Genomic DNA, 24,459 nt, shown 5'->3' with positions numbered 1-24,459 from the left:
GCCTGGCCGCCTTGCTCATCCCTGGGCTGGGCTTCTGGCCCCTGGCCTGGACTTCAGGTGTCCCCTGTGGTGCTGGCGGTACCCACTCACCCCCAGCAGCCAGACAAGCTGGAAACAAAAGCTGCAGTAGGACAAGCTGGGATCCAAAATATCAACAGGCAAGGGCGGGCACGTCCTTGCTCTGCCAGCGTGAGGCCAGACAGACCCCCGCTGGACAGGAAGGTCGGGCCCACCAGGCGGCCAGAGGGCCCACCCCAGGCCAGGTTCCCTGACCAGCACTTCCACGCGAAGAGGGGACGAGGTGGCAGAGGTGTCTCCCGGCTCTGTGAGAGACACTACGCCAAACAGCAGAACAGCTCTCAAGCCGCAGCCAACTTGGAAAATTCCAGGGACAGTAAATACCCCGCGGGTGGGGCGGGCCGGGGTTGGGAGCGGCGCGCAAGGAGGACCGCGGGCCACCGTGGGAGTCCTTTAATGGAGACGGGCAGGCGGGGCGCCCCACTCGGCCCGGCCAGGGGACACGGGAGGCGACTGTAAAAACGCGGAGGGGCTGCATGTTCTCGGCAAGGGGCGTGGGGTAGGAAGCGAGGACGAGGAGGCCGCCGCCGCTCACTGGAGGTGCATGGGGTGCCGGTCAGTGCGGGACGGGGCCAGGGTCAGCACCTCAGCCCACAGCCCGGCTCCACGTGCCCGCAGCTGGGGGGTGGGGTGCGGGGTGCGGGACCTGCGGAACCGAGTGAGCTCCTCTGGGCTGCGGGGGCAGGCAGGGCGGGTCGGCTCCGGTGGGCGGGACCTGCGTGATGTGTGTGCAGTGGCAGAGGGCAGGGCGCGGGGCGCCCGCAGGAGGGGCGGGGCTTGGCGAGGTGGGCAGAGCCGGTCCCCTGAAACCCCCTGCAGCAGCCGGCTGGGCGAGGGCAGGGCAGGGCGCGGCACTGCGCGGGCCCCTCCCAGCCAGCGCAGGGCTGCTCCCAGCTTCGGGAAGGGCGGATCCAGGTGTGCCTTGGGGAGGGGGAGGGCATGAGGGCTGGTGTCGGGACTGGGCTGGAGGGCGGGGGCATCTGGCATGTCCCGCCTGTGGGCAGGGCCAACGCGTTCAGTTATTCTCGAAGAGAGAGAGCAGGTCATCGTTGCTGTTCGTGGGGAGGTCAGGAGGGCCCAGGTAGGACAGCAGCTCATCCGGGTTGGTCAGTTCTGGGAGCAGCTGAGGACGAAAGCAAACTGGCCTCAGACCCGCCTCACCCCCACGTGGCCACCCTGTGCCCGCGCCTCGCCAGGTCAGGGCGGGCTGACATGCAGCGCCCCCTCCCGGACCAGGCTGGCGCTGGAGCCTCAGTGCGGGAATCACGGACCACAGCGCCGGCCTGCTCCGGGAACAGGGCGCACACAGGACTTGGAGGGGACCAATGTGAACAGGGCGATGCAAGAGACAGGACCCCAGTCCCCAGGATTTCCTGCTTTGAACTGCTCTAGTTTTTCTTTCCACGTTGGGCTTGAGTTTCTTTTATTATGGCTGAGGGACAGTCTTTACACATTGATTTTGGCTCACACACCACCTGTGATGGACAGCTCACATCAGACCCCAAGGCTGGTGAGCCCTTCTTCTTAGGAACCCTGTACATGCCACCACGACGCTCAGGTCCCAGGGCTTCGCCTTTGCTTGGAAATCACTGAGGTGTAAGCGTGTGGCCCCAAGGACAACAGACAATCAGTTCCCAGCCAGGCACCCACGTGCTCCCCAGCTGTGGGTGCGGTACTCACATCCAGGGCATGTTCTGGGGCCTCCCCTGCCCCAGACATGGGGGGCCCCACTGTGCCTGTGGCAGCGTGAAAGGCCAGCTCGCCAACGGGGCCTGAGCTCACTGGGCCCAGGGCCTGCCGGGTCGCTGGGGGAGGGTTAGGGTGGTGCAGCTGGGGCCCTGGGGGGCCTCCAAGGTTGGGGGTGTGCAGACTGGGTGGCCCAGGGTTGTGAGCCGGGTCCAGGTGACCTGCAGGTGCCATCTGAGGAAGGAGAGAAGGACCTGGTAAAGCGGCCAGGGCCCCCGTGGGAGACAACCCCTCGGCCCCCTCAGCCTGGCACTGACCTGGCCTGGGAGGCTGGGTGTAGACTTCTCTGGTGTCAGGAGGCTGCTGGGAATGTCGGACTGGTAGGAGATGGGGGGTGGCCCCGGGGTAAACTCAGGAAGGGTTGGCGTGCTGGGTGTGGTGGATGGGAAGGAGTCGGGGAAGGTCCCGGGTCCCAGGAAGCTGGAACCTGAGAGAGGAGAGGCAGGTCCTGGGGGGCCTCAGGAGGACAGGGCCTGCAGCACCCACAGGCACCGCTGGAGTTTAGGGAAGTTGCTGTTCAGAAGAGGCCTTGGCTCTCATCCCGCCAGGGAACTCATAGGCCAGGAGGGACAGGAGTGGGGCCTGCCACGCCACGCAGGCCAGACGGGCGTCTGGATGTGTGCCAGCAGACGGCCCCTTGTGTGACCTGCCAGGAGGTGGGGGCTGCTCGGGCTGAGGGCCTGCTGCCTCTCCCCACTGGCTCAGAAGAGGCTGCATCTGCACTGCCATGTCCTCGACCAGCCCCCACCCAGGTGTGGCCCATGCAGCAACACCCGCACAGGTAGCTGACTGGTCTGGAGAGGATGGTCATTTGCCCAGGGTCATCTGTGTCTGCAGACCAGGCACGGTACTCACCCTGGCTGGGGTAGTCGCTGGGGGCTGGGGCTGAGGGGGGCTGCAAGGGGGTGAAGGGGGCCGCCCCTGGGCCCAGGGCAGCTATCATCTCCATCACACTGGGCAGGAGCGCGTGTGCGGGGCTCACGGTGCGGCAGCGTTTCAGCACCGGCCCATCTGGCTCCTCCTTGACGTGCACGTCTGGCTTCACAGGCACCGGCTTCCAGCTGCACGAGGGGTCGATGGTGATCTCCTCGTAGTCAGAGCTGGGCGGGGACACGGGCTGGTCACCACCTGCCCTGCCGCATCTCCGGCCCCAGGGTAGAGGCAGATTCCCCGTGGCCTGGAACCCAGTGATCTCCAAGGGAACCACCCCACCGGCTCCAGGGCTGCCCTCTGCTGGCCACAGAGGCCGGAGGCTGCAGGGAAGACTCACTTCTGAATGTAGATGAGGATGCCCAGCATGTACTGGTCCACCTCCAGGCCCTCCAGCAGGGCTGTCTTGCTGCAGAAAACCAAGGGGATGTGGCTCAGAGCCTGGCCAACCTCTCCCTGTCACTTCTCAGCTCCATCCTCTGCTTGAGGCCGCCCCATGAGGTGACCTGTGTGAGGTGTCCACCCTGAGCTACCAGCCGTGTCTGTAGTCTGTGCTGTGACCCTCACAGGTGGCTTGTTGTTTCTTTTTGTTTTTTTAAGATCCCTTCCTTCCTTTTCCTTCCTTTCTTCCTCCCTCCCTTCTTCCTTTCTTTCTTTATTGATTGATTTTAGAGAGAGGAAGGGAGAGGGAGGGAGAGATGGAAACATCGATGAGAGAGAACATCGACTGGCTGCCTCCTGCATGTCCCCCACTGGGGATCACAACTTGGGCATGTGTCCTGACCAGGAATTGAACAGGTGACCTCCTGGTGCAGGGTCCGCACTCACTCACTGAGCCCCACCGACCGGGCACCTCGGTGTTTCTCGACGGCCTGTGAAGAAGCCCCCCTGCCCCCAGCGCCGCACGAGGACTGTCTCTGGGACACTCACTTGCACACGGGGCACCTCCAGGTCCCCCGCTCACAGTTGAGCTGCAGGTAGGACTCCAGGTCGAAGCACTGTGGACAGGGAGACCATTTCTCATGCTGGGCAGTGCCAGCCAAGCACTCCGGGAACAAGGCGCATCCCCTCGCGTCTGAGGAGCTGCGTGCAGCAGGCTCCACTGCACCATTGTGCCGCCGGGCAGGCGGGGACAGCCATGCGGCCTCACGGGACTAGACCACCAGGGGCCAAAGCCAGGGCTGGGCCACTGTGCACTTATGTGGCCACGAAGGCAGCGGGCGCAGCTGTCCAGTTTCTGCACAGGGAGCCCGCACGGCACTCCTGGGGACACAGGAGAGGCCGCACCCTGCATCCCCGATGTGGTCAGCACTGGGGGCCCTGAACGCAGTCAGGCTACTATGCTTGAAGACACAGAAGCCAGCCTGAGGGGAACAGGGAAAACCAGGCCACCTGCCCAATGGCTGTCTGTCCTGTCACCTGCCAGCCCAGGTGCTGAGCTTGGCTAGAGAGAATCAGATGGAGATGTTCCAGAAGAGCCTGGAGACCACCCACCTGTATGTGGCGACAGTCATGGCCTCGGGCAGGGAGCTGGATCCTGCGGAAGGTGACGGGGCACTTGAGGGACACCTTGATGGCCGTCTGCTCCACCCCATCCTCTCCGTTGGGCCCAGGGGTGCCAGGGATGGTGCCGCTGCTGAAGTTCCGCTTTACTGGAGGCAACAGGGAGAGAACTGAGAGCGGGGTCGTGACCGGATGCGGCAATTCCCAGGAGCTGTCTGGGGCTGACCGCTGCCCCTGCTTGGAGCCTCCATCCAGGGGAGAAACTCGTCTGCCAGGGGTCCTGCCAGGGGCAGGGGTGGGCAGGTCACTCACTCTTGGTGACACAGTGCTCGGCAGGCAGCAACCGCTTCTTGAGGAGGCCCTGCAGCACCGAGCGGACCGCTGGCCGGTGCACCAGCTGCAGCACGAACAGGTGGGACTGCAAAGCAGGTGCGGGTCAGGGGCCTGCAGGCAGGGTGTGGGCTGGGCCGGGGTGCCTGCAGCCCACATCCTCCCAGTGTGGTGCCCAGGCTGGCAAGCTGCCTTGCCTCAGGCACAGGGGTAAAGGGCGGGCCCTGGCCACCCAGCTGCCACTCCAGGCCCACCCCCCACCCTGCTCCTGCAGAGCACACTCACTTGGGGCGACAGCCCATCTGCCTGCAGCAGCCCCGCCCCACCCCCACCCTGTCTATGCCTCAGGCTGCCCCTGAGTGCAGCTGGCTGGGTCCCAGTGCCCGCTGGAATCCGACTAAGGACTCCAAGCTCCATGAGCTTCCTCCCACAGAGACGCAGGCTCAGCTCGGTGTCTCCTACAGTGACGCGAGCGTCCGCTTTGTGAGGGACCTAGCCGGAAGCCATGAGCCGGGTCTAGCTGGGTCTTCTTCAGGGTCGGAGGACAATGGAGCAGGACCCCTGGCAGGATGAGCCCACGGCCTGCAGGGCCGCGATGCCAGGGAACTCACACAGCAGCAGGCCGTGACGGTGATCTGGATGGTGTTGCGGCCCGGCTGGCACACGTGCTTCAGGTGCAGGGGCTTGTGCGAGGTCTTGTTGTCGCCGCGCTCGATGCTGAGCGGGGTGGCGTTGACGCTGACCTGCACCGAGGCCGGCCAGTTGGTGCTCATCTGCCGGTCCTCGTGGTGGTAGCACTTGAACTGCAGCTCCAGGTCAGGCCTGCAGGGGGAGGGCGGGCGCTGAAAGCCAGGCGGAGGCGCGCGGGCCGCAGGGGCCGCCGCCCACTCACCTGAGCATCAGGGTCTTGTAGACGGAGTCCCGCAGCTGGAAGGCATGGTTGCTCACCGCCAGGTTGTGCTGCAGGCGGAAGGGCTCCAGGACTACCCCGTCCCGCACGGGGAAGGTCAGCCGGAGCTCGTCACAGGGGCTGCTGCCTGAGAGCAGGCCCGTGGGTGAGCAGGCCTCCTGCGTCCGAGCAGCGCGGAGGGCCACCAGGCGGCCTGCACCCCCACGGCAGGGACCATCCTCCCTCCACCGGGCTGGGGACAGGGCGGCACTTCTGGAACCCTGGGCCGCACTACTGCCTCTGATGGTAACAGGATTTTCCCGGGCTCCATCCTGCCTGTCACCTGGCTCAGTGTCCCTAGATCATGACCTGAGAACATGCCCTACCCAGACAGAAAGCGCTCCTGGTGCTCGCGTGGGTGGGAAGACAGGCATCCCCGGGCCACCTGTCATCAATCACCCTAGAGCTCGGACTAAGTTTCCGGACCGCGACCACCAGGGTTCTGGGCCAGGCGGGGCTTCAGGAGCTCCACAGAGACTGCATCCACGGCAGACCCTGCCCAGCGCCCCCTGCAGGACCAGAGTCAGGCCTGCAACACTCACCAGGCGGTGACGGGTGCAAGGAGCTCACGCTGGGCTTGAGGTCGGGCAGGAAGGGAGACTTTACGTCCTGGCTGGTGGACATGTAGGGGACGCTGCTGCCGGGGGTCATGGGTGGCGTGGGGCTCCCTGGCAGTGGGGAGCTGGGGTAGCCAGGGATGGAACGGGTGGGCTGTGGGGTCGAGCAAACAGTCAAGGCAGAATGGGGGGGCTGGAATGTGTTTCTGAACACCCACTTGGAAGGGTCAGGGCATCCCAGGGGTGCATGGGCGCCCTCTCTCCACGCACCCACCCCGGGGGCCTCCCGCCCGTCTGTTGGCGGCCCGTACCCCACTCAGGCCAGGCTGGCTGTAGCCAATGCTCCCGCCGCTGAAGCTGGCGCCCTGCCCGTTGAACTGCTCTGCAGGCTGAGGAGAGAAGACCGTGTGCACCTGGGGCTTCAGCTCGCTCCTGGCCAGGCCCTGCACCAGGCCCAGGAGAGGGCTGGGGGCGGGGAGCCCCCCCCCCCAGGCCTTGCCTTTCATTTCCTTCTTTATTCACTTTTGTATTTTCCAGATAATCTTAGGGAGCACGTACTGACTTTTCACTTGAAAAAACAGCCACATAAACACAGGTGGCCCGTGCCAGCGCTGTCTGCCGACACTCTGGGCGTCCTTGCGGAGCTGCAGCCTCCTGGGGAGCCTGCTCAGGGCCCCTGGGACGCTCCCGCTGCTGTCACCCAGCACAAGCAGGCCCCTCCCCAGCCAGCCGACTGCCAAGGCCGTCTGTGTCCCAGTGTCAGGCAGGGGCTGTCTCGGGCCCAGGAGCTGGCCCTACCTTGTAGTGCAGTCCGGGGGGGCCGGCGGTGGACAGGGGCAGCCTGTGACCAGGGTAGGAAGAGGAGGCAGGGGGCTGCCCGGGGGCATACTGGGTGGCACTGGGTGAGTACTGGCCTCCCGGCAGGTACTGCTGCCCTGGATACACCTGAAGGAGGGAAGACAAATGCCCAGAAGAACAGGTGCTGGGAGGCCAGTGCCCACCAAGGAGCAGCAGTGCCCGCGGCCAGTTCTCTGAACGTCTGACTCCACTGACTCCGAATGGCACTTGGGTTGAGGGTCCAGACACTCACCTCGTTGGAGTAGGCTCTCTTGACCCCTTGTCGGGGCAGCGGCTGGGCCTGGGGAGGCCCAGGGTACCCATGCTGGGGCAGGCGCTGCCCTGCATACAGAGGCGCCATGCCAACTGCCCGAGTGGGGTTCATGCTCATGGAGCTCATGCTGGAGGGGCCCATCAGCCCTCCTACGCTGGCAGGGTTCATGCTGCTGGGGACGCTGGGCCCCCGGGGACCTCCATGCTGCAGGAACTGGCTGTTAAATGACTGTCCGGCCCCCATCTGGGAAGAGAAGAGGGACCATCAGGCCCAGCCACCCCCGTGGGCGCCGGTCCTCTCCCCAGCGCTCTGCCCGCCCACCGCCTCCAGGGTGTCCTCAGGGGCTGCACGGGCACACTGCGTGCACACCCGCACCCAGCCTGAGCCCGCGGGCTGGCCGGCCCACCTCCCCGAGCAGGGCACGGGCCCTCGAGGGAGGGGCTGCGGCCTCACCGCTCCGTACTGGCTCAGCTCCTGGCTCTGCTTCTCCTGGAGGGCGGCCACGGCCGCGGTGGCGGTGGCGGTGGCGGTGGCGGCGGCAGCAGCCATGGCAGCAGCAGCGGCTGCCTGAGTGAAGTCCGTGGAAGGCCGTGTGGCATGGGAGGGGAGGCCCAGACCCCCAGGTCCCCCGGGGCCACCTGCATATCTGCAAGAGGCGCAGAAGGCTGGCTCCAAAGTGCCTCCCCGTGGCCCAAGGGGTGGGGCACACGCAGCACCTCCCGTGGCCCAGACCCCCCACGAGCTGCAGGCGCTGGTGCGGGGAGCAGACCCCATGTCCAGCCAGTCCCTGCCACGGTTCTCAGGGCCCGCCCCGGGGGGTCCTGCTCACCCCGTGGAGAAGCCGGGGCCCCCGGGGCCGTACACGGCCTGCTGCGCGTAGCCCTTGCTGGCGCTGCCCTCGCCGAAGGCCTGCTGCCCCAGGCACTGCGGGGAGCTCAAGGCCGAGCTGCCGCTGGCCATGCCAGGCATCATGGCGCTGCCTGGGGGGCTCCCTGCAGGACCCATGGGACTCCCCAAAACCTGCAAAGAAGCCAGAATCACCGAAGGCAACCATCCAAATAACCTGCTTCACACCGTGGCTCCAAAGTGTGGAGAGGAGAGGCCTGGCGGGGGCGGGAGCGGCTGGGTCTGGGCAGGCCAGGCAGACAGGAGAATCGCAGCCCGTGTAGGGAGGACGGGCCTGCGAGGACCAGGAGTCCGGGAAGCCCGGCTCCACGCTGTCTGGGCTGAATGGCTCACCTGGCTCTGTGCCGCGTTGCCGACTCCCCATACGGTGGTGACCACGGACAGCGATCCTGCCGGCTGAGCGGCACTCTGTTGCCAAGGCACCGCCTCGTACACAAAGGGACCATCACTGCAAGGACGGAGTAGGGGAGGCTGGGTCTGCAGGCCCAGGGGCCAAGGTGCCAGTGGGAAGAACTCAAGGCCGGGAGCAGAGGGCTCCACTCGGCCGCCCCCCACATCCCTGGGGCCCGAGAGGGCAGGGCAGCAGGAGCCCCACTCACCCATGTGGTGTGGAGGGCAAGGCAGGTTTCATGGGGTTCATTGGCTCGGGAGCAGCCTAGAGGCCTGATCTGTGGGTGGCAGAAAGCAGCCTTCACTGGTGCTGATGTGGGTGTCCGCTGCTCTGGCTGCGGGGACGGAGGGAAGAGCGTGAGTGGAGGTGAGGCCCTGGGAGCAGGGAGCAGGGTCGGGTCAGAGAGCAGGGCGGGGAGCCCGTCCCACACTGCCGACCCCAATCCAGCCCGGGCCCGGCCCCCCGGGCGCCCCCTGAATGGCTCTGGAAGCGGCTTTCTGACCCCAACACTTCCCACTCTCCACTCAGAGGCCTGGAAAGTCACAAAAGGTGGGGAATATCCAGACCACCCCAGAAGGCCGGAGGGAGAGGCCAGGGGCCAGCCACCCTCCAGCCTGGCCATCTGCCTGTCCAAACTGGCAGCCCCACTCCCACCCCAGGACTGCAGCAGGCAACTCACTCCCACACCCTGAAGCCAAGGGGACCGCCTGGCATGGACTTGGGGACAGGCACCACAACCCCCAGAGTTCCCGATGGCACAGGACACAGCACTCCGGGCGCAGGTGGCGGGGCCAATGGGCAGGGCAGCGGTGGTGGGTAGATGCTGGTGGTCCTGTGTGCTAGTGCCCCCCACCCCGTTCGGCATCTCAGGGCTGGCTGGCCCTCCAGGCTGCCAAGCGTCCAGACACCCCCACAAGCCGGCCCTTCACCAATAGGCCTAGGGCCCTTGCTGGCTCCCCAGGGCCTACTTCCATGCCCGCCTCTGCCTGGCCTAACCACAGTGGCATGTGGGCTATGGTTCTCGGGGGTCTCCTGGGAGGCACCCTCTTGGGGTCGAAGGTCAGGCCTGGAGCCCCACTGCATTTCAGGGGCTGCGAGGCCTCACACACAGGCCAGCTGGGACATGCCCCAGCACTCCTGATGTCTCCTCTGGCTCAGCTGCCACACGGTGTCCCCAGCACCCCCCCAGCCCCAGGCTCGTCCTCCTGAGTGATGACCGACCACAGGCTGCTGGGGGGGGGGGGTGACCACTGCGTCCTCTGCACAGTCCTGGAGGTGCCCGAGGTCAGCCTGGCCTGGACCCGTGGCAGGGAAGGGCTCTGTGGGGCAGCTCTGCTTTGGAACGTGTGCCCTCGCGGGCCTGAGTCCCAGCACAGCCAAGGCAAGAAGGAGGGGAGGCCATCACGGCCCGGCACCTCCTAGGAGTCAGGCCCAGGTTCCTCTCCTTCCTCCGAGTCTGGATCCCACCCAGGAAGCAGAGGCCAGAAAAAGGACAGGGCAGTGGCTCCAGAAGCTCAGGGCACCTGGACTCTGGGCAGAGGCAGGACAAGGAGCCAGGGTCAAGCCAAATGGGAAGACTGGAGTCCCCAGACCCCACTGCCTGACTCTGGCCCGACACGGGTGGGAGGAGGGAACCCGCCAACAGTCAGAAACTCCACAGACCTGCTGGGTGGGGCCTGGAGCTCTGCAGGGTTTTCAGGGTTCAGAATATCAGGGGCTGATTCAGACTGTGGTGTTGGCAGAGGGACAGACACAGAGCAATGGGAAAGGCCAGAGAACCCGAAACAGACCCACACAAACAACAGTGCAAAGACCGAGGACGACAACAAGGGGATCAGAGAGGCCAGAGAGAGACAGGCAGGAGACCTGAACCCCAATCACAAAGAGAAACAACGAAATGGGTCACAGATGTAAATGCACAACATGAAATGAGAAAATCTTCAGGAGAATACACAGAAGAAAATTTTTGGGATCGAGCGCTAAGAAAAGCGTCATTCGGCCCTGGGTGGTTTTGCTCAGCAGTTAGAGCATCAGCCTGCACACTGGAGAGACCCGGGTTCGGTTCCCGCTAAGGGCACATACCTCGGCTGCAGTTTGTCCCCGGCCCCAGTTGGGGTCATGGGGGTGGTGACAGTCTGTGTGCCTCTCTCACATTGACATTTCTCTCTCTTTCTCCCCCCCTCCCACTCTATCTGAAGATAAATGCAAAAATGTCCTCGGTGAGGATTAAAAAAAAAAAAAAGATAAAAGAAAAGCGTCATTCGATATGATACCAAAGGCACGATCCGTGAAAGGAAAAACGGAAAACTTCTCTGTGAAAGGAGACGAGAAAACTAGCCACAGGCTAGGAGAAATACCTGCAAACCTCGTATCCACAAGGCAACATCTCGAATATACACTACAAACAAGTCCAACTAGAAAGAGGGCAAAAGACAAGAGACATTTCACTGAAGAGGACATACAGATGGCAAATGAGCACAGGACATGATGCTCAGCATCACCGGCTGATGGGAAATGCAAATTAAAACCACAGCCCTGGCCGGTGTGGCTCAGCAGTTAGAGCGTCGGCCTGTGGACCAAGGAGTTTCAGGTTCGGTTCCTGCTAGGGGTACGTACCTCGGTTGCAGTTTGTCCCCAGCCCCCGTTGGGGTTGTGTGGGTGGCAACCAGTTGATGTGTCTCTCACATCGATGTTTCTCTCTCTCTTCCTCCCTCTCTATCTGAAGATAAATGCAAAAATGTCTTCGGTGAAGATAAAAACAAAACAAAACAAAAAAACCACGGCACGACGTCACTGCACACCTACTAGGATGACCAGAGTAAAAACAGTGGCACAGAATCTCTCCCACGCAGTGGGTGAGAGTGTGGGACACGCCACCCCCTGCAAAACAGTCGGGCAGTTTCGTATAAAACTGAGCCAGCAGCTACCATCTGACCCAGCAACTCACTCCTGATCACTCATCTCAGAGAAACATAAATGGATGTTCAGGTAAAAATCTGCACGTGAATGTTTACAGCATCTTTACTCCTAACGACAAAAAAACAGAAATGCAGATGTCCTCCAGGGGTGAAGATTGACCAAGGGCTGCGCACCCACAGCCTGAGGCATAAAAAGGGTGAGCCAATCCAGGCATCTGCCTTCAGGAATCTTGAGGATTCTGCTGTGTGGAAAGAACCAGTCCCCAAAGGCTACACACTATAGGACTCCTTTTATGTAACCTTCCTGAAATGCCGGAACTACAGACACAGAGAACAGAGTCGTTGCCAGGGGTGAAATGTGGAGAGAGCCGCAGAGGTAAAGGATACACTGGCAGTGTCATTCTTACAACTGCATATGAAGCTAGAATTCTCACAAAATAAAAACTTAGGTAAAAAACCACCACTGTTACAATGTGTCAGCGAGATAACCAGAGACGCACAGCCAGCCAAATCGTAAAAGGAGCGCTTCATTCTCGTCGGCGGGCTGTGGAGGGCGTAGTCTCCCCTCAGATCAGCAGCCTCGATTCTCCTAGCTCCTCCAATTTTAAAGACAGGAGCCCCATCCTCCTTTTGCCCCCCTCCCGCTGAGGACCTGTACAATAGTGGGCGTGACAGTGATTACAGAAGTCAAAATTAGCATTATTCACCGGGCTCACGAATACCTACAGATGCCTCCCAACATGTGGGGCAACTATAATCTCAGGCAAAATTCCTTTACTTCTAGGGGTAATTAACCTATTATTGGAAAAATATTGAGGAAGGTCCATTGATGATAAAAATGGAGTTAGTCGCCTTAGCCGAGAGGCCGACATAAGAATGTAATCTAGTCGCTTTAGCCTTGGGGCCCAGGTCACCACCAGCAGCCTTCTCTCTCCAGAGAGGCCCACAGCAATCCTTTCTCACCCCTGCGCTGGTTGGGTTGGCGGGACCCACTTTGCTGTCCCAGAAGCAAAAGGTGGAGAAGGGCAGGAGGAGTCTGAGTCCCAGGGCAGGGAGCCTAAGGTGTTCCCTTTGGAACTGCCTATACCAGAATCACTGGGAGGGCTGGAGGAGGAGGACAGGGCAGGTGCAGGGCGGCCTCCCACACCACGTGGGTCTGGGGAATTCCACCAGGCTTCTCTGCTGTGGACAGACCACAAACATTTCCAGTTACCCCAGAGCTTACTTGGTGGGGGTGGTGACTTCCTGCCTACCCAGCTCCTGAACTAAGTCTGCTCTCCTCCTGAGAAGACCAGTCTCCAGATACCTCTGCAGGTACCCCAGCCCCTGCTCCTGCCAAGGAGAGGCGTGCTGTGAGTCCGCCCCCCCCCCCCCCTGGCCTGGAGCAGAACTGGGAAGGAGCCCGGAAGTGTGCAGGGCCCGTGCCTGCCTGTCCACCAATTCCAGCTGGAAGCCAGGACCCCTTGGCAGAACCGTCCTGGCATGAAGTCAGTCTAGGAGGCCACACAGCTTTCTGGGGATCAGATCACATCTTCCTCCAGAATAAAAACTACAGACAGCTCACTACCCAGACCCCTCTTCCCAGAATCTCACAGCAGCTGCACCCAGACTCCTGTGTGCCAACGAAGGCAGATGTTAATGTTAGTCAACCCTCTTGCACCCTCCACTGCAGTTCCCTTGCCTGGCTGCCCAGGGGCTGCCCCCCCCCCCCCTCAGTCACAGAGCAGGCACTTCCTGCCTGCAGCAGGAGCACGGAGCTGTGGTTCCAGGCTACTCCAGGGGGACACTGGAGTCAAACAGGCTGAGACCCAGTGGAGCGGACACGAAGCTGGGGGCTCACATGCCCAGGTGGCTGGAAGTCCTGCCCTCTACCTGCCTGGACACTGCTTGAGTCCATCCAGAAAGCCCGGGGAAGAGGACTTACGGACGGCTGGGGTGTGGGACAGTTCAGAGACCAACGGAAGGGTTTTACTACCTTGAGCCTTGGTTTATATATGAAATGGGTACTCGGTGGCCAGCCCAGGACCGAGGAGAGGAAAGGACACGTGACCACCTTTATGTCATCAGCCCTGGCTCCTGTCCTGGACACAGGTGCTCGTGGACACTCCATGGGATCAAGTCAGTCATGAGTCCTCCTCCCCTAATGCTTGTTCCAGCCTGTGACCATTCACTGGGTGTGACAAGTCCCCAGGGCCAGGACCCACGGGCTGAGGCCGATTCCCTCGCTGATCCTGTTACCCTTCTGCCGCTTCTCCCAGGAAGGCCCTCTGGTTCTGGCAAACCAGAGTGGGGAGTCTGTGTGCGCCCTGTCTGACCCACCCCATCTTCTGTGTCGAGTTAGGTGTTCTGTATGTTCCTGTGAAATCTGAGACAACGAACGACTTACAGACATCGCCATGGACGTTCTGCAATTACTAGGAAAGAGGGCAGGTGTGGGGGCAGGAGGGTGGGAAAAGGTCAGAGGGGGCAGCAGGTCTGGGGGAAAGCAGGTCGGAAGGGGGAGGTCAGGGCTGGAAAAGGGGAGCAGGATGGGGAGAGCCACGCAGGTGGGCAGGTCCTACGGAGCAGGACACCCCCGCCTGAGCTTCCAGATGCCCCGTTCGGAGCGGGGTGAACCCACCGACGGACGGCTGGGGCTGAAAGGTAAGCGTCGCCGGGCCACGATCCGAGCCGGTGGGCGCGCACGGCCCGCGGGGACCCACCAGCCTCACCGCGGAGCGCGGCCGCGGGCCAGGTCGGCGAGGCCGGGCAGCCCCCCGCGCACCCCGCGGGCGCCGGGCCGGCTTCCGGCCGCCGCAACAAAGGCTCAGGTGAGGGTCGCCCGCGAGCACCGGCCGGCCCCGGGGGCCGCGACGCAAGCGCAGCAGGCCGGCTCCGGCCCCGGGGCCCCGCCGAGGCGCCGCCACCGCCGCCCCGCACCTGCTGCACCTGCCGCCCGCCGCCCGCCCCTGCTCGCGGCCCGCTCACCTCCGCGCGGCCGACCCCGGCCCCTTGCCGCCGCGGCCCCCGGCCCGCGCCGCTCCATGCGCTCAGCCCGCCCTGCGCGCCGCCCGCCGCCCCGGGACCGTCGCCGCCCGCGCCATCGCGCCGCCGCCGCTCCCAGGGCACAATGGAGCCGCCGCGCCGCTCATGCATATGCATGACGCCCGAGGCCCCGCCCCCAGGCCAGAGCAGCGGAGCCCCGAGCGGGCGGCGGGGGGCGGGGCGGCGGCGGCGGGCGGGGCGGCGGCGCGCGGGAGCCCCAGGGCGACCTGCGAGGCCGCCCCCGCCACACCTTTGCCAGCAGCACCGCGTCCGCACAGCCACCGCGCTTCCTGCTCGCTGTCTGCCGGGCGGGGCCGGGTGGGTGGGGCCAGGCCCGAGGAGGCGGGGCCAGAGCGGCGGGGGCAGTAGGAGGGGCGGGGCGGGCCCGGAGGGCGGGGCCAGGGGCGCGCGGGGCGGGGCCTGCGGGCGGAGGAGAGGGGCAGGCGGGCCTCTTTGGAGGCGGGGTGTCCAAGGAAAACCGCGCAGCCGAGGGCGTCGCTGTGCTCCTTGCTCCCCTCTTCCCGGAACTGCCCGGGTGCAGGGTTTTGAGTTCCAGCCCATGGAGCCGCCTCTTTGATCAGGTTGCACCTTTCACAGGCTGTTATCACCCCGTAAGTTCTTCTCCCCTCTTTAGAAAGACCGCCTTGTCGTGATTACCCGCAACGTTCTCGTTGTGTTTAAGTGCACACAACGTGAAATTGACCATCGCAGCCACTTCTGTTGCACAGTTCGGTGGCATTGAACACGTTGATATCGCTGCGCGGCTGTCACCACGTCCAACCACAGAGCTCCTCCTGCAAAGCTGAACCTCTGTCCCACTCACTCACTCACTTCCCACCCCTCCCCCAGCCCCTGGCACCCCGCCTGCTTTCCCTCTCCACAAATATGACGATTCCAGCGACCTCGTGTAAGTGGAACCATTCAGTAATCCCTCTGGGACCAGCCTGCGTCCTCAAGGTTCATCCACGTTTCCTTCCTTTTTAAGGCTGAATAATATTCCATCGTATATACAGCACATTTTATCCATTCACTGGGCAACAAATGCCCCACAATTAGTCTTTTTTTATTTTTATTTATTTATTATCCTCACTTAGTCTTTTTTTATTTTTATTTATTTATTATCCTCACTTAGTCTTTTTTTATTTTTATTTATTTATTTATTTAATTATTATCCTCACCCGAGGGCATTTTTCCATTTTTTTGTTCAGATAGAGTGGGAGGGAGAGAGAGAAAAAAACATCGATGTGAAAGGGACACATCGAGTGGCTGCCACCCACACGACCCAGCCAGGGCCAGGGACAAACTGCAACCGAGGTACATGCCCTTAGCGGACACCGAACCCGGGTCCCTCTGGACTGCAGGCCAACGCTCTAACTGCTGAGCCAAACCGGCCAGGGCCAATTAGTCTTTTTTTTTCAAAACGTTTTTCTTTATTGATTTTAGAGAGATGATGGGAGAGGGAGAGAGAGATAGAAACATCTATGAGAGAGAACATCGATTGGCTGCCTCCTGCATGCCCCCCACTGGGGATTGGGCCCAAACCTGGGCATGTGCCCTGACCGGGAATCGAACCAGCAACCTCTTGGTGCCTGGGTCAATGCTCAACCACTGAGCCCCACTGGCTGGACAATTAGTCTTTAATATTGCTGAAATTTTTCCCAACCAGGCTATGTGAGCCCTGTGCTGTTTCCTTTTGTTATAATGTGTCAGGGAGATAACCAGAGGCCACAGCCAAATTGTAAAGGAATGCTTTATTCTCGGTTGGGGGCTGCAGAGGGCATAGTCTCCCCTCAGATCTGCAGCCCCTATTCTTCTTGCTAGTTCAATTTTATTTTATTTTATTTTTTTATCTTCACCCGAGGACATTTTTCAATTTTTTTGTTCAGATAGAGTGGGAGGGAGAGAGAGAGAGAGAAACATCGATGCGAAAGGGACACATTGAGTGGTTGCCACCCACACGACCCAACCAGGTCCAGGGACAAACTGCAACAGAGGCCCTTAGCAGGAACCAAACCCGTGTCTCTCTGGACCGCAGACTGACGCTCTAACTGCTGAGCCAAACCAGCTAGTTCAATTCTAAAGACAGGAGCCCCATCCTCCTTTTCTCCCCCTCCCTCCGAGGACCAGTACAATAGTGGGCGTGACAGTGATTACAGAAGTCAAAATTAGCATTATTCACCGGGCTCAGGAATACCTGCAAATGTCTGCAATTACTGGTACTCAGAAACTACAGATGCCTCTTAGGCAAAATTCCTTTACTTCTAGGGGTAATTAACCTATTATTGGAAAAATGTTGAGGAAGGTCCACTGATGATAAAAATGGAGTCATTTAGTGGCCTCAGCCAAGAGGCCGACATAAGAATGGAATCTAGTCCCCTCAGCCTGAGAGCCCAGGTCGTTTTGAGAATCATTAGGTCACAGGACACATCTGGTGGGCCTGCCCGTGTGCCAGGCAGAGGAAATGGCAGGTCCCGCCAGCTGCACCTGTGCCCAGCTACATCCCACGTAGGCCCCACTTCCGGTGTCCAGTCTTTGCTCCATGCACTGGGCTGAATGGTGGCCCCCAAAGACATATGTGCACCCCAGAGCCTGCAGATGTCACCTATATGGCAAAAGGTGTGACTAAATTAAAGTCTGTGAGAGGAGGAGCTTATCCTGGATGATCCCAGTGGGTCCTGACATCCTCAGGGAGAGGCGGGGGGTGGGGGCGGGGTGGCCTTGAGCCAGACACACAGACAGCGATGTGACCACGGAGCAGAAACTGGAGTGATGTGGGCACCAGCCAAGGAAGTGTACTTGCAAAGAAGGATTCTTCCCTGGAGCCTCCAGGCGGAGCTGGGCCCTGCCCACACCTGGATGTCCGTCCCTGGCCTCCAGGCTGAGAAAATAGCTTCCTGTTGTTTGAAGCTCCTAATCGGTGTCATTTGTCACTGCTGCACTTATCCTTCTGGACCTTGTGGGGCCAGTGGCTCCTGTCCTCACCAGGTCACAACACTGGCGACCAGACCATCCTTCCAGGGTGCCCCCTCTCTCTGGAGCTACCTCCCCTTTCTCTGGACTTGCTGTCCCTCTCCCCTCCTCCCTGGGCACCCTGCTTGGCCTGTACTTGCCAAAGTCACCTTCTCAGGGGGCAGTCCTCCCTGTCCTGCCGGAGGAGGCACCAGCCCCAGGCTCAGGCCTCGAGGCATCCTGTCCCCCACACTGCAATAGCTTACGTGGCCCTTAGCTCTATGCATGTGAAAAGGACGCTCACACGTGTCACAGCCACCCTCACCTTCCCTGGACCCAGCTGACCTGGCGGGTCCACATCTCTTCCTGATACCAGTCAATGTCCACGCGTCCAGCATGGAGCTCGGGCCTTCCCGAGCCCTGCACATGCAGCTCTCCTTTTGCTCTTTGTAACATCTTACTTGAGATACAATTCACATTCCGCACAATTCACCCGCATAAAGTGTAACATTCAATGGTATTATGTTTACTCAGAGTAGTGTAACCACCACCACAATCAATTTGAGAATGTTTCATCATTCCCAGGAGAAATTGCATACCTGTTAGCAGTCACCAACCTCCCCGCCCTCCCCCAGGCCCTGGCAACCGATAATCTACTTTCTGTCCCTATGGATTTGCCTACTCTGGACATTTGTTTTTGTTTTTTGTTTTCTTTATTGAGTTGAGGGAGAGGTAGAGAGAGATGGAAACATGGATGAGAAAGAACACTGATTGGCTGCCTCCTGCATGCCGCCCACTGGGGATTTGGCCCACAACCTGGGCGTGTGCCCTGACCTGGAATCGAACCAGTGACCTCTTGGTGCATGGGTCAATGCTCAACCAGTAAGCCACACTGACCAGGCTGGACATTTCACATATATGAAATCATATAATATGTTGTAGCATGTGTCAGTACTTCATTCCTTTTTATGGCTGAATAATATTCCATTATATGGGTAGACCATTTTTTTTTTTTATCCTTACCTGAGGACATTTTTTTTGCATTTATCTTCAGGTAGAGCAGGAGGGAGAAACAGAGGAAGAGAGAGAGAAACATCCATGTGAGAGAGACACATCAAATGGCTGCCACCCACGTGACCCCAAATGGGGCTGGGGAGAAACTGCAACCAAGTTACGTGCCCTTAGCACGAACTGAACCCAGGACTCTCTGGTCCACCGGCTGACGCTCTAACCACTGAGCCAAACCGGCCAGGGCCACGCATAATTTTAAATTGAATTTATTGGAATGACATTGGTTAATAAAATTATATATGTTTTAGCCATATATAACTTTCAATTGAGCTGTAGAATTTATATATTCTAGATACAAGTCCTTTATCGGGTTTATGATTTGTAAGTATTTTCTGGGCTGTCTTTTCACTTTCTGGATGGTGTCCTTTGACTCACAAATATTTTTTTGTTTGTTTTTGTTTTGTTTTGTTTTGTGGTATGTGCCCTTAGCGGGAACTGAACCCGGGACTCTGGTCTGCAGGCTGACGCTCAACTGCTAAGCCAAACTGGCCAGGGCTATTTTAACTTTCATGAAATCTGATTTATCTGTATTTCCACGTTACTTAGATTTTTTTGTGTTATATTTAAAACTGTTGCCCTGGCCGTTTTGGCTCAGCGGTTAGAGCGTCGGCCCACAGACCAGAGAGGCCCGGATTCGGTTTCCGCTAAGGGCACGTGCCTCAGTTGCACTTTGTCCTTGGCCCTGGTTGGGGTCGTGTGGGGGGCAGCCAGTCGATGTGTCTCTCTCACATTGATGTTTCTCTCTCTCTCTTCCTCCCTCTCTCCCTCCCGCTCTCTCTGAAGATAAATGCAAAAATGTCCTTGGGTGAGGATAAAAAAAAAAAATGTTGCCTAATCCAGAGTCACAAGCTTTATACCTGTTTTGTTCTAAGTTTTTTTTTTTTTTTAATCCTCACCTGAGGACATTTTCCCATTTTTTGTTCAGACAGAGGAGGAGGGAGGGAGGGAGAAACATTGATGTGAAAGGGACACATCGAATGGCTGCCACCTGCATGACCAACCAGGGCCGAGGACAAACTGCATCTGAGGTACGTGCCCTTAGCGGGAACCGAACCCGGGTCTCTCTGTACCACAGGCTGACGCTCCAACCGCTGAGCCAAACCAGCCAGGACACGAGTGATGCCTTCTTTTTATTTATTTTTATTTTTTATTTTTATTGATTAATTTTTGTTACAGATGATTCTCCTTTTTCCCCCCACTGATTCCCCCCTCCCCTCCTTCTTAATGACATGAAGTTTTCTGCCCATGAACATGGAATATCTTTCCATTTACTTAGGTTTTCTTTTATTCTTCTCAACAATTTTGTAGTTTTCAGCATACAAGTTTTGAGCTTTTTTGTTAACTTTATTCCTAAGCATTTTTTAGAATAGAACCAAATAGTTTATTACAACTATTCAAATTATTAAAAAGGGCGCCCTGGCCAGTTTGGCTCATTGGTTAGAGCGTCTACCTGCAGACCAGAGCGACCTAGGTTTGGTTCCCGCTAGGGGTATGTATTTCAGTTGCAATTTGTCCCCAGCCCCGGCTGGGGTTGTGTGAGTGGCGGCCACTCGATGTGTCTCTCTCTCTCTCTTCCTCCTTCTCTCCTTCCCTCTCTATCTGAAGATCAATGCAAAAATGAGGATAGAAAAAAATGGTTAAGTTGTGGCCAGTTTGGCTCAGCAGTTAGAGTGTCGGTCTGCAGACCAAAGGGCAGCAGGTTCGATTCCTGGTCAAGGGCACGTACCTTGGATGCAGATTAGATCCCCAGCCCTGGCTGGGGTCATACAGGAGGCAGTCAATCAATGTGTCTCTCTCACATCAATGTTTCTCTATCTCTCCCTCCCTCCCTTCCAGTCTATCTAAAAATCAATGGAAAAATATATCCTTGGGTGAGGATTAATAAAAGGGGTCAAAAGTCAGATTTTTTTTTTTTTTTTTATCCTCACCCGAGGACATTTTTCCATTTTTTTGTTCAGGTAGAGTGGGAGGGAGAGAGAGGAACAGAGAGAGAGAGAGAAACATCGATGTGAAAGGAACACATCGAGTGGCTGCCACCCACACAACCGACCAGGGCCGGGGGACAAACTGCAACCGAGGTACATGCCCTTAGCGGGAACCGAACCCGGGTCTCTCAGGACCGCAGGCCGATGCTCTAACCGCCGAGCCAAACCGGCCAGGGCCAGTTAAAGATTTTCATAAACACTGTTCCAAAATTTTAGTTTTAAAATGTTACTAGTAACGTATGCACCCCCCTATGTTCCTTCCCTCCCTCCCTCTCAAAATACACTTGAACACCCCGTGTAACAAACACTTCAGGGAGAACCAGAAGCCAGTCTTTGAAAAGGTGAAGGGGGAGCAGAGGGTATGCAACAGAGGCTGGTTCTGCCCAAGGGGCTGATGCAGGCTTCGGTGGCATTTAGCGCCCCCTGGTAGGCACGAGGTGTCAGGAACCTTGCTCACGCACATCTGGAACTAGGCCACTGGGCACATCTGGAACTAGGCCACTGGGTGACTGCAGACTCCGAAGCACGAGCGCTGGTGTCTGCCAGCTGCCTTGGGAAGCCTGCCCTGGGCTCGAGACGGGCCTCCAGGCTTTCTCCCAGCTGCACCTGCAATAAAAACGACTGTGAGTTCCATCGAGTGAGCGATGCCGAGTGGCCAGCGGCTCCTCTGCAGCAGGGGCCCCTTCCTCCTGCTCAATGTCCAAGTATCGTCCAGTAGGGCAGGAGGCATGTTGGCCAGGGGCTCTTTTTATTGATTTTTTAGAGAGAGAATCATCGATGTGAGAGAAACATCAGCCGGTTGCCTCCTGCTGGGGATCGAGCCCACAACCCGGGCATGTGCCCTGACTGGGAATCAAACCGGGACCTCTCAGCTCATGGGACGATGCTCCGTCCACTGAGCCACTCCTGCCAGGCCAGGAGCTCTGCAACAGATCCAAATTGGGGTGCTGAAATTGGGGATCCCAATGGTAGTGTTGATTCAGTGGGTGCCTGCTGGGGGCCACACCACCTCTGCAGGAAGAGAGAGGAAGTTAACTTGAGCAACACCTCATTTTCCTCCGAGGGCCACGGAAGCCTGTGGCAGTGTGGCAGTGTGCCAAGACCCCCGCAGCGCATGCGGATGCTGCCAGTCCCACCTGCATTGTTGGAAGCAAGGCCAGAGAGCCCTTTTCCTCCAAGGAATCTGAAATGATAGCCGCCTTCTTGGGAGGAGCGTGGCTGCTCTGGAGTCCCGGGTCTGGATCTGGGAGTCCTCAGTGACAGCGCTGATCGCAGTGGAGGTAACGCAGATCGGTTTATGAGCTCTCGGCCTCTGTGGGCCACGCACGCTCCCCGAGCATTTCACTTATGATGCTGTTGCAGAGGGAATTTTTCTTGATCTCATTTTCCAGTTTAGTTGCTAGTGTGTGGAAATACAACAGGTTCTAATATATTGACTTTATGTCCTGCAACCTAGCTGACTTCATTTACTAATTCTAATAGTTTTTAAGATGGATTCCTTAGAGTTTTCTGTATATAAGATCATGCCATTGCAAATGGATAGTTTTCCTTCTTCCTTTCCAATCTGCACGTGTTTTGCTGCGTCTTCTTGCCTAACTGCCCCTGCAGTACAATGTTGAACAGAAGTGGTGAGAAGGGCCGGTGGCCGGTCTCCGCCTCTGCTCTCACAGCCAAACAGCCAGAGTGAGCTGCTTAAAGCCTAAGTCAGCCCGTGACACTCTTCTCGGACCCTGTAAGGCCCAGGCTGCGCAGCTCAGTTGGTTAGCGCATTGTCCGGACACACCAAGGTTGTGTGCTCCATCCCTGGCAGGGCACTTACAAGAACCAATGAATGCATAAATAAGTGTAACAACAAATTGATGTTTCTCTCTCCCTTCCTGAAAAATCAAACATTTTTTTTTAAATAAAGAAAGAATCGCCCTGGCCGGTTTGGCTCAGAGGTTAGAGCGTCGGCCTGCGGTCCGGAGAGACCCGGGTTCAGTTCCCGCTAAGGGCATGTACCTCGGTTGCAGTTTGTCCCCGGCCCTGGTCGGTTGTGCGGGTGGCAGCCACTCGATGTGTCCCTTCACATCGATGTTTCTCTCTCTCTCTGTTCCTCTCTCTCCCTCCCACTCTACCTGAACAAAAAATGGAAAAATGTCCTCGAGTGAGGATAAAAAATAAATAAAAAAAAAAAAAATAAAGAAAGAATCCTGTAGTGATTTCCTACAGCACTCGGGGCAAGGTGAAAGCCAAGCCTCAAAGGCCGTGCGCTGGTCCAGCGTCCCCCTTCATTCCCGCTCCTCCCCTGCTCACTGCGCCACCTCAGACGCCCAGCCTCTCCAGCGAGCCTTTCTTTCTACTTCCTGTGCCGTTTCCTGTGTTAGTCCTTCCCCAGATTTCCACGTGGCCTCACCCTTTATTTCCTTTGGGTCAGTGGTTCTCATCGTCTTTGGGCTCGGGACGACTTTGTATTCTTAACAATTACAGAGGGAGACTTCTGTTTCTAGGAAGAGAGAGATGTACTTCTCCCTACCCCTAACTCAGGCGGAGTTCAGGGCCTGGACAGCTGTCAGGCACACTCGGAGGCTGTGTTGGCTCTGGGCACACATAGGAGGCCCGCTGCCGTCGGCCCAGGCCTGGAGGACCCCGAGCAAGCTGCAGGAGTACACAGATAAGAGGAAGATTCCGAAAAGGCTTTAAGGACGAGGTCCCAGGTGTGACCTAGAGGACGAAGTGACCAGGGGTCTGCTACTAGAGGGCACCGTGTCCACACCCAGGCCTCTCCCCGAGCTCCCCCAGTGCTGGCCTCCCTAGCAGGTCAAGGCTGTCCTGTTGTGAACCCAGACTGGGCCTCGTCAAGAGGGGACACTGGACCCGTCCGTGGGGGATGGGATCTGCCGTGTGGCCCAGGCTCTGCACAGATGGCCCAGGGGACCCACCAGGTACACCTTTTTTGGTCGAGTGGGAGGGACTGAGAGGCTCAGACGGGGACCAGACTCGACACGTACGTGGACAGCAGGGAGCCAGCCAGGTGGGCGGGCGATGGCCCCGGGGACCCCGCAGGGCACGGGCGCCATGCAGTGGGGGCAGGTGGAAGAACGACTCACAGACAGGCCCAAGGTAACTTAGTTTATGAGTCAAGCCAAATGCAACGCAATGTTGTTTTGCTTTTTTTTTTAACCAAAATAAATAGATCAGATCTGTTCCTGTGACAGGTGAGGGGAGGCCCTCACCCTGCCCCACCCCCACCCCGACCGGCGTTGGCTGGGCTGAGAGAACACTCCAGGGGCTCCACTGTGTGAAAGGGACACAGGAGTCTGGGCTGTGCTGGGCCGAGCGGAGGTGCCCGTGAGCAGGACCCAGAGCAGTGGGGCTTTCTGACCGCCCACTCTCCGGCCCTGCACGCCTGGGACCCTCTGGGAGGCCAAGCGGACACGGTGGAGAGTGGGCCTGCCCTCTCTGTGCCAAGTCAGGCTGCCCCACCAGCTGCCGGGGCCCCACCCAGGAGGAGAAACCCACCTCGTGCAGGCCCCTGGCTGGGGGTGCGCCCCACACAGCTGTCCTGGGGGGAAGCTGGGGTGGGGCTGGCCAACCCTCCCAGGACACCTGCGGGGCTCCCTCTCCCCCAGATCCCGCGGCCTCCACAAAGCTGCACGGCGGGCCGGAGTTGGGGGCCCGGGGAGTGTGGGCCTCGTGAGGGGCAGCAGCCTGGCGGCCAGTGGGCGAGAGGCGTGTGGGTAGTGCGCGGGCAGAGGCGTGGGCAGCACGAGGCACTAGGTATTCTTTAGTTGAGAAGCGAGGGCAGTGGTGGACGTGGAGGCCAGTGGTCCAGCAGCATCTATGAGAAGTTCTTGAAGGCGTCCAGGTCAAAGGCCGTGTCCAGCAGGCGCTGCAGCTCCGTGAGGTGGGTCTTCTTGTTGCCAGTGGCGGGAGCGGCCGCGGGGTCCCGGCCAGCATACCTGGGGTGGGGACAGAGGTGATGGCACGGCCACCGGGCCCGGCCCCCCTGCCCCTCCTCCCTGGTCCGGG

The 24,459-nt window shown here is 59.1% G+C and overlaps 2 protein-coding genes across 7 annotated transcripts in view; both read right to left on the bottom strand.

The window, feature by feature from the left end:
- Positions 1-487: 487 nt before the first annotated feature.
- ZMIZ2 (zinc finger MIZ-type containing 2) lies at positions 488-14,421 on the bottom strand. 3 transcript variants are annotated; one of them, XM_036247301.1, is made up of 19 exons: positions 14,387-14,421; positions 8,710-8,835; positions 8,444-8,558; positions 8,034-8,224; positions 7,658-7,850; positions 7,184-7,447; positions 6,892-7,038; positions 6,405-6,482; positions 6,079-6,247; positions 5,480-5,624; positions 5,199-5,409; positions 4,570-4,675; positions 4,249-4,406; positions 3,685-3,752; positions 3,095-3,163; positions 2,680-2,924; positions 2,082-2,251; positions 1,759-1,998; positions 488-1,201 (listed from the first exon to the last, which is right to left on the bottom strand). In XM_036247301.1, exons 2-19 carry the CDS (start codon positions 8,748-8,750, stop codon positions 1,094-1,096), a joined length of 2,718 nt encoding a protein of 905 aa, XP_036103194.1. In that variant the 5' UTR covers positions 8,751-8,835; positions 14,387-14,421; the 3' UTR covers positions 488-1,093. The 3 variants fall into 3 exon arrangements, with proteins under 3 accessions (XP_036103194.1, XP_036103193.1, XP_036103196.1); XM_036247300.1 differs by lacking the exon at positions 488-1,201 and having other exon boundaries at positions 1,440-1,998; XM_036247303.1 differs by lacking the exon at positions 488-1,201 and having other exon boundaries at positions 1,440-1,998; positions 6,079-6,145.
- Positions 14,422-23,545: 9,124 nt separating this feature from the next.
- The window catches only part of OGDH (oxoglutarate dehydrogenase), a 44,049-nt gene continuing 43,135 nt past the window's right edge, over positions 23,546-24,459 (bottom strand). For all 4 annotated transcript variants that reach the window (XM_036246184.1, XM_036246183.1, XM_036246182.1 and 1 more), the window contains exon 23: positions 23,546-24,389. In XM_036246184.1, the coding sequence (XP_036102077.1) occupies positions 24,269-24,389 (121 nt within the window). In that variant the 3' untranslated portion in view covers positions 23,546-24,268. The remainder of the gene's footprint in view (positions 24,390-24,459) is intronic.

Source organism: Molossus molossus, unplaced genomic scaffold (assembly GCF_014108415.1).
Source record: "Molossus molossus isolate mMolMol1 unplaced genomic scaffold, mMolMol1.p scaffold_m16_p_7, whole genome shotgun sequence".
In the NCBI taxonomy this organism is placed as follows: domain Eukaryota; kingdom Metazoa; phylum Chordata; class Mammalia; order Chiroptera; family Molossidae; genus Molossus; species Molossus molossus.
Note: the sequence above shows the minus strand (reverse complement) of the source record. Positions and strands in the feature narration are given on the sequence as shown.

Coding starts and splice junctions, on each gene's coding strand:
- ZMIZ2 (XM_036247300.1), bottom strand. CDS start 8,750: ATGAACCCCATGAAACCTGCCTTGCCCTCCACACCACATGG. Junction 7,448..7,657: donor AGCTGAGCCAGTACGGAGCG/GTGAGGCCGCAG, acceptor TTCTCTTCCCAG/ATGGGGGCCGGACAGTCATT. Junction 4,407..4,569: donor CGAGCACTGTGTCACCAAGA/GTGAGTGACCTG, acceptor TGTTGCCTCCAG/TAAAGCGGAACTTCAGCAGC.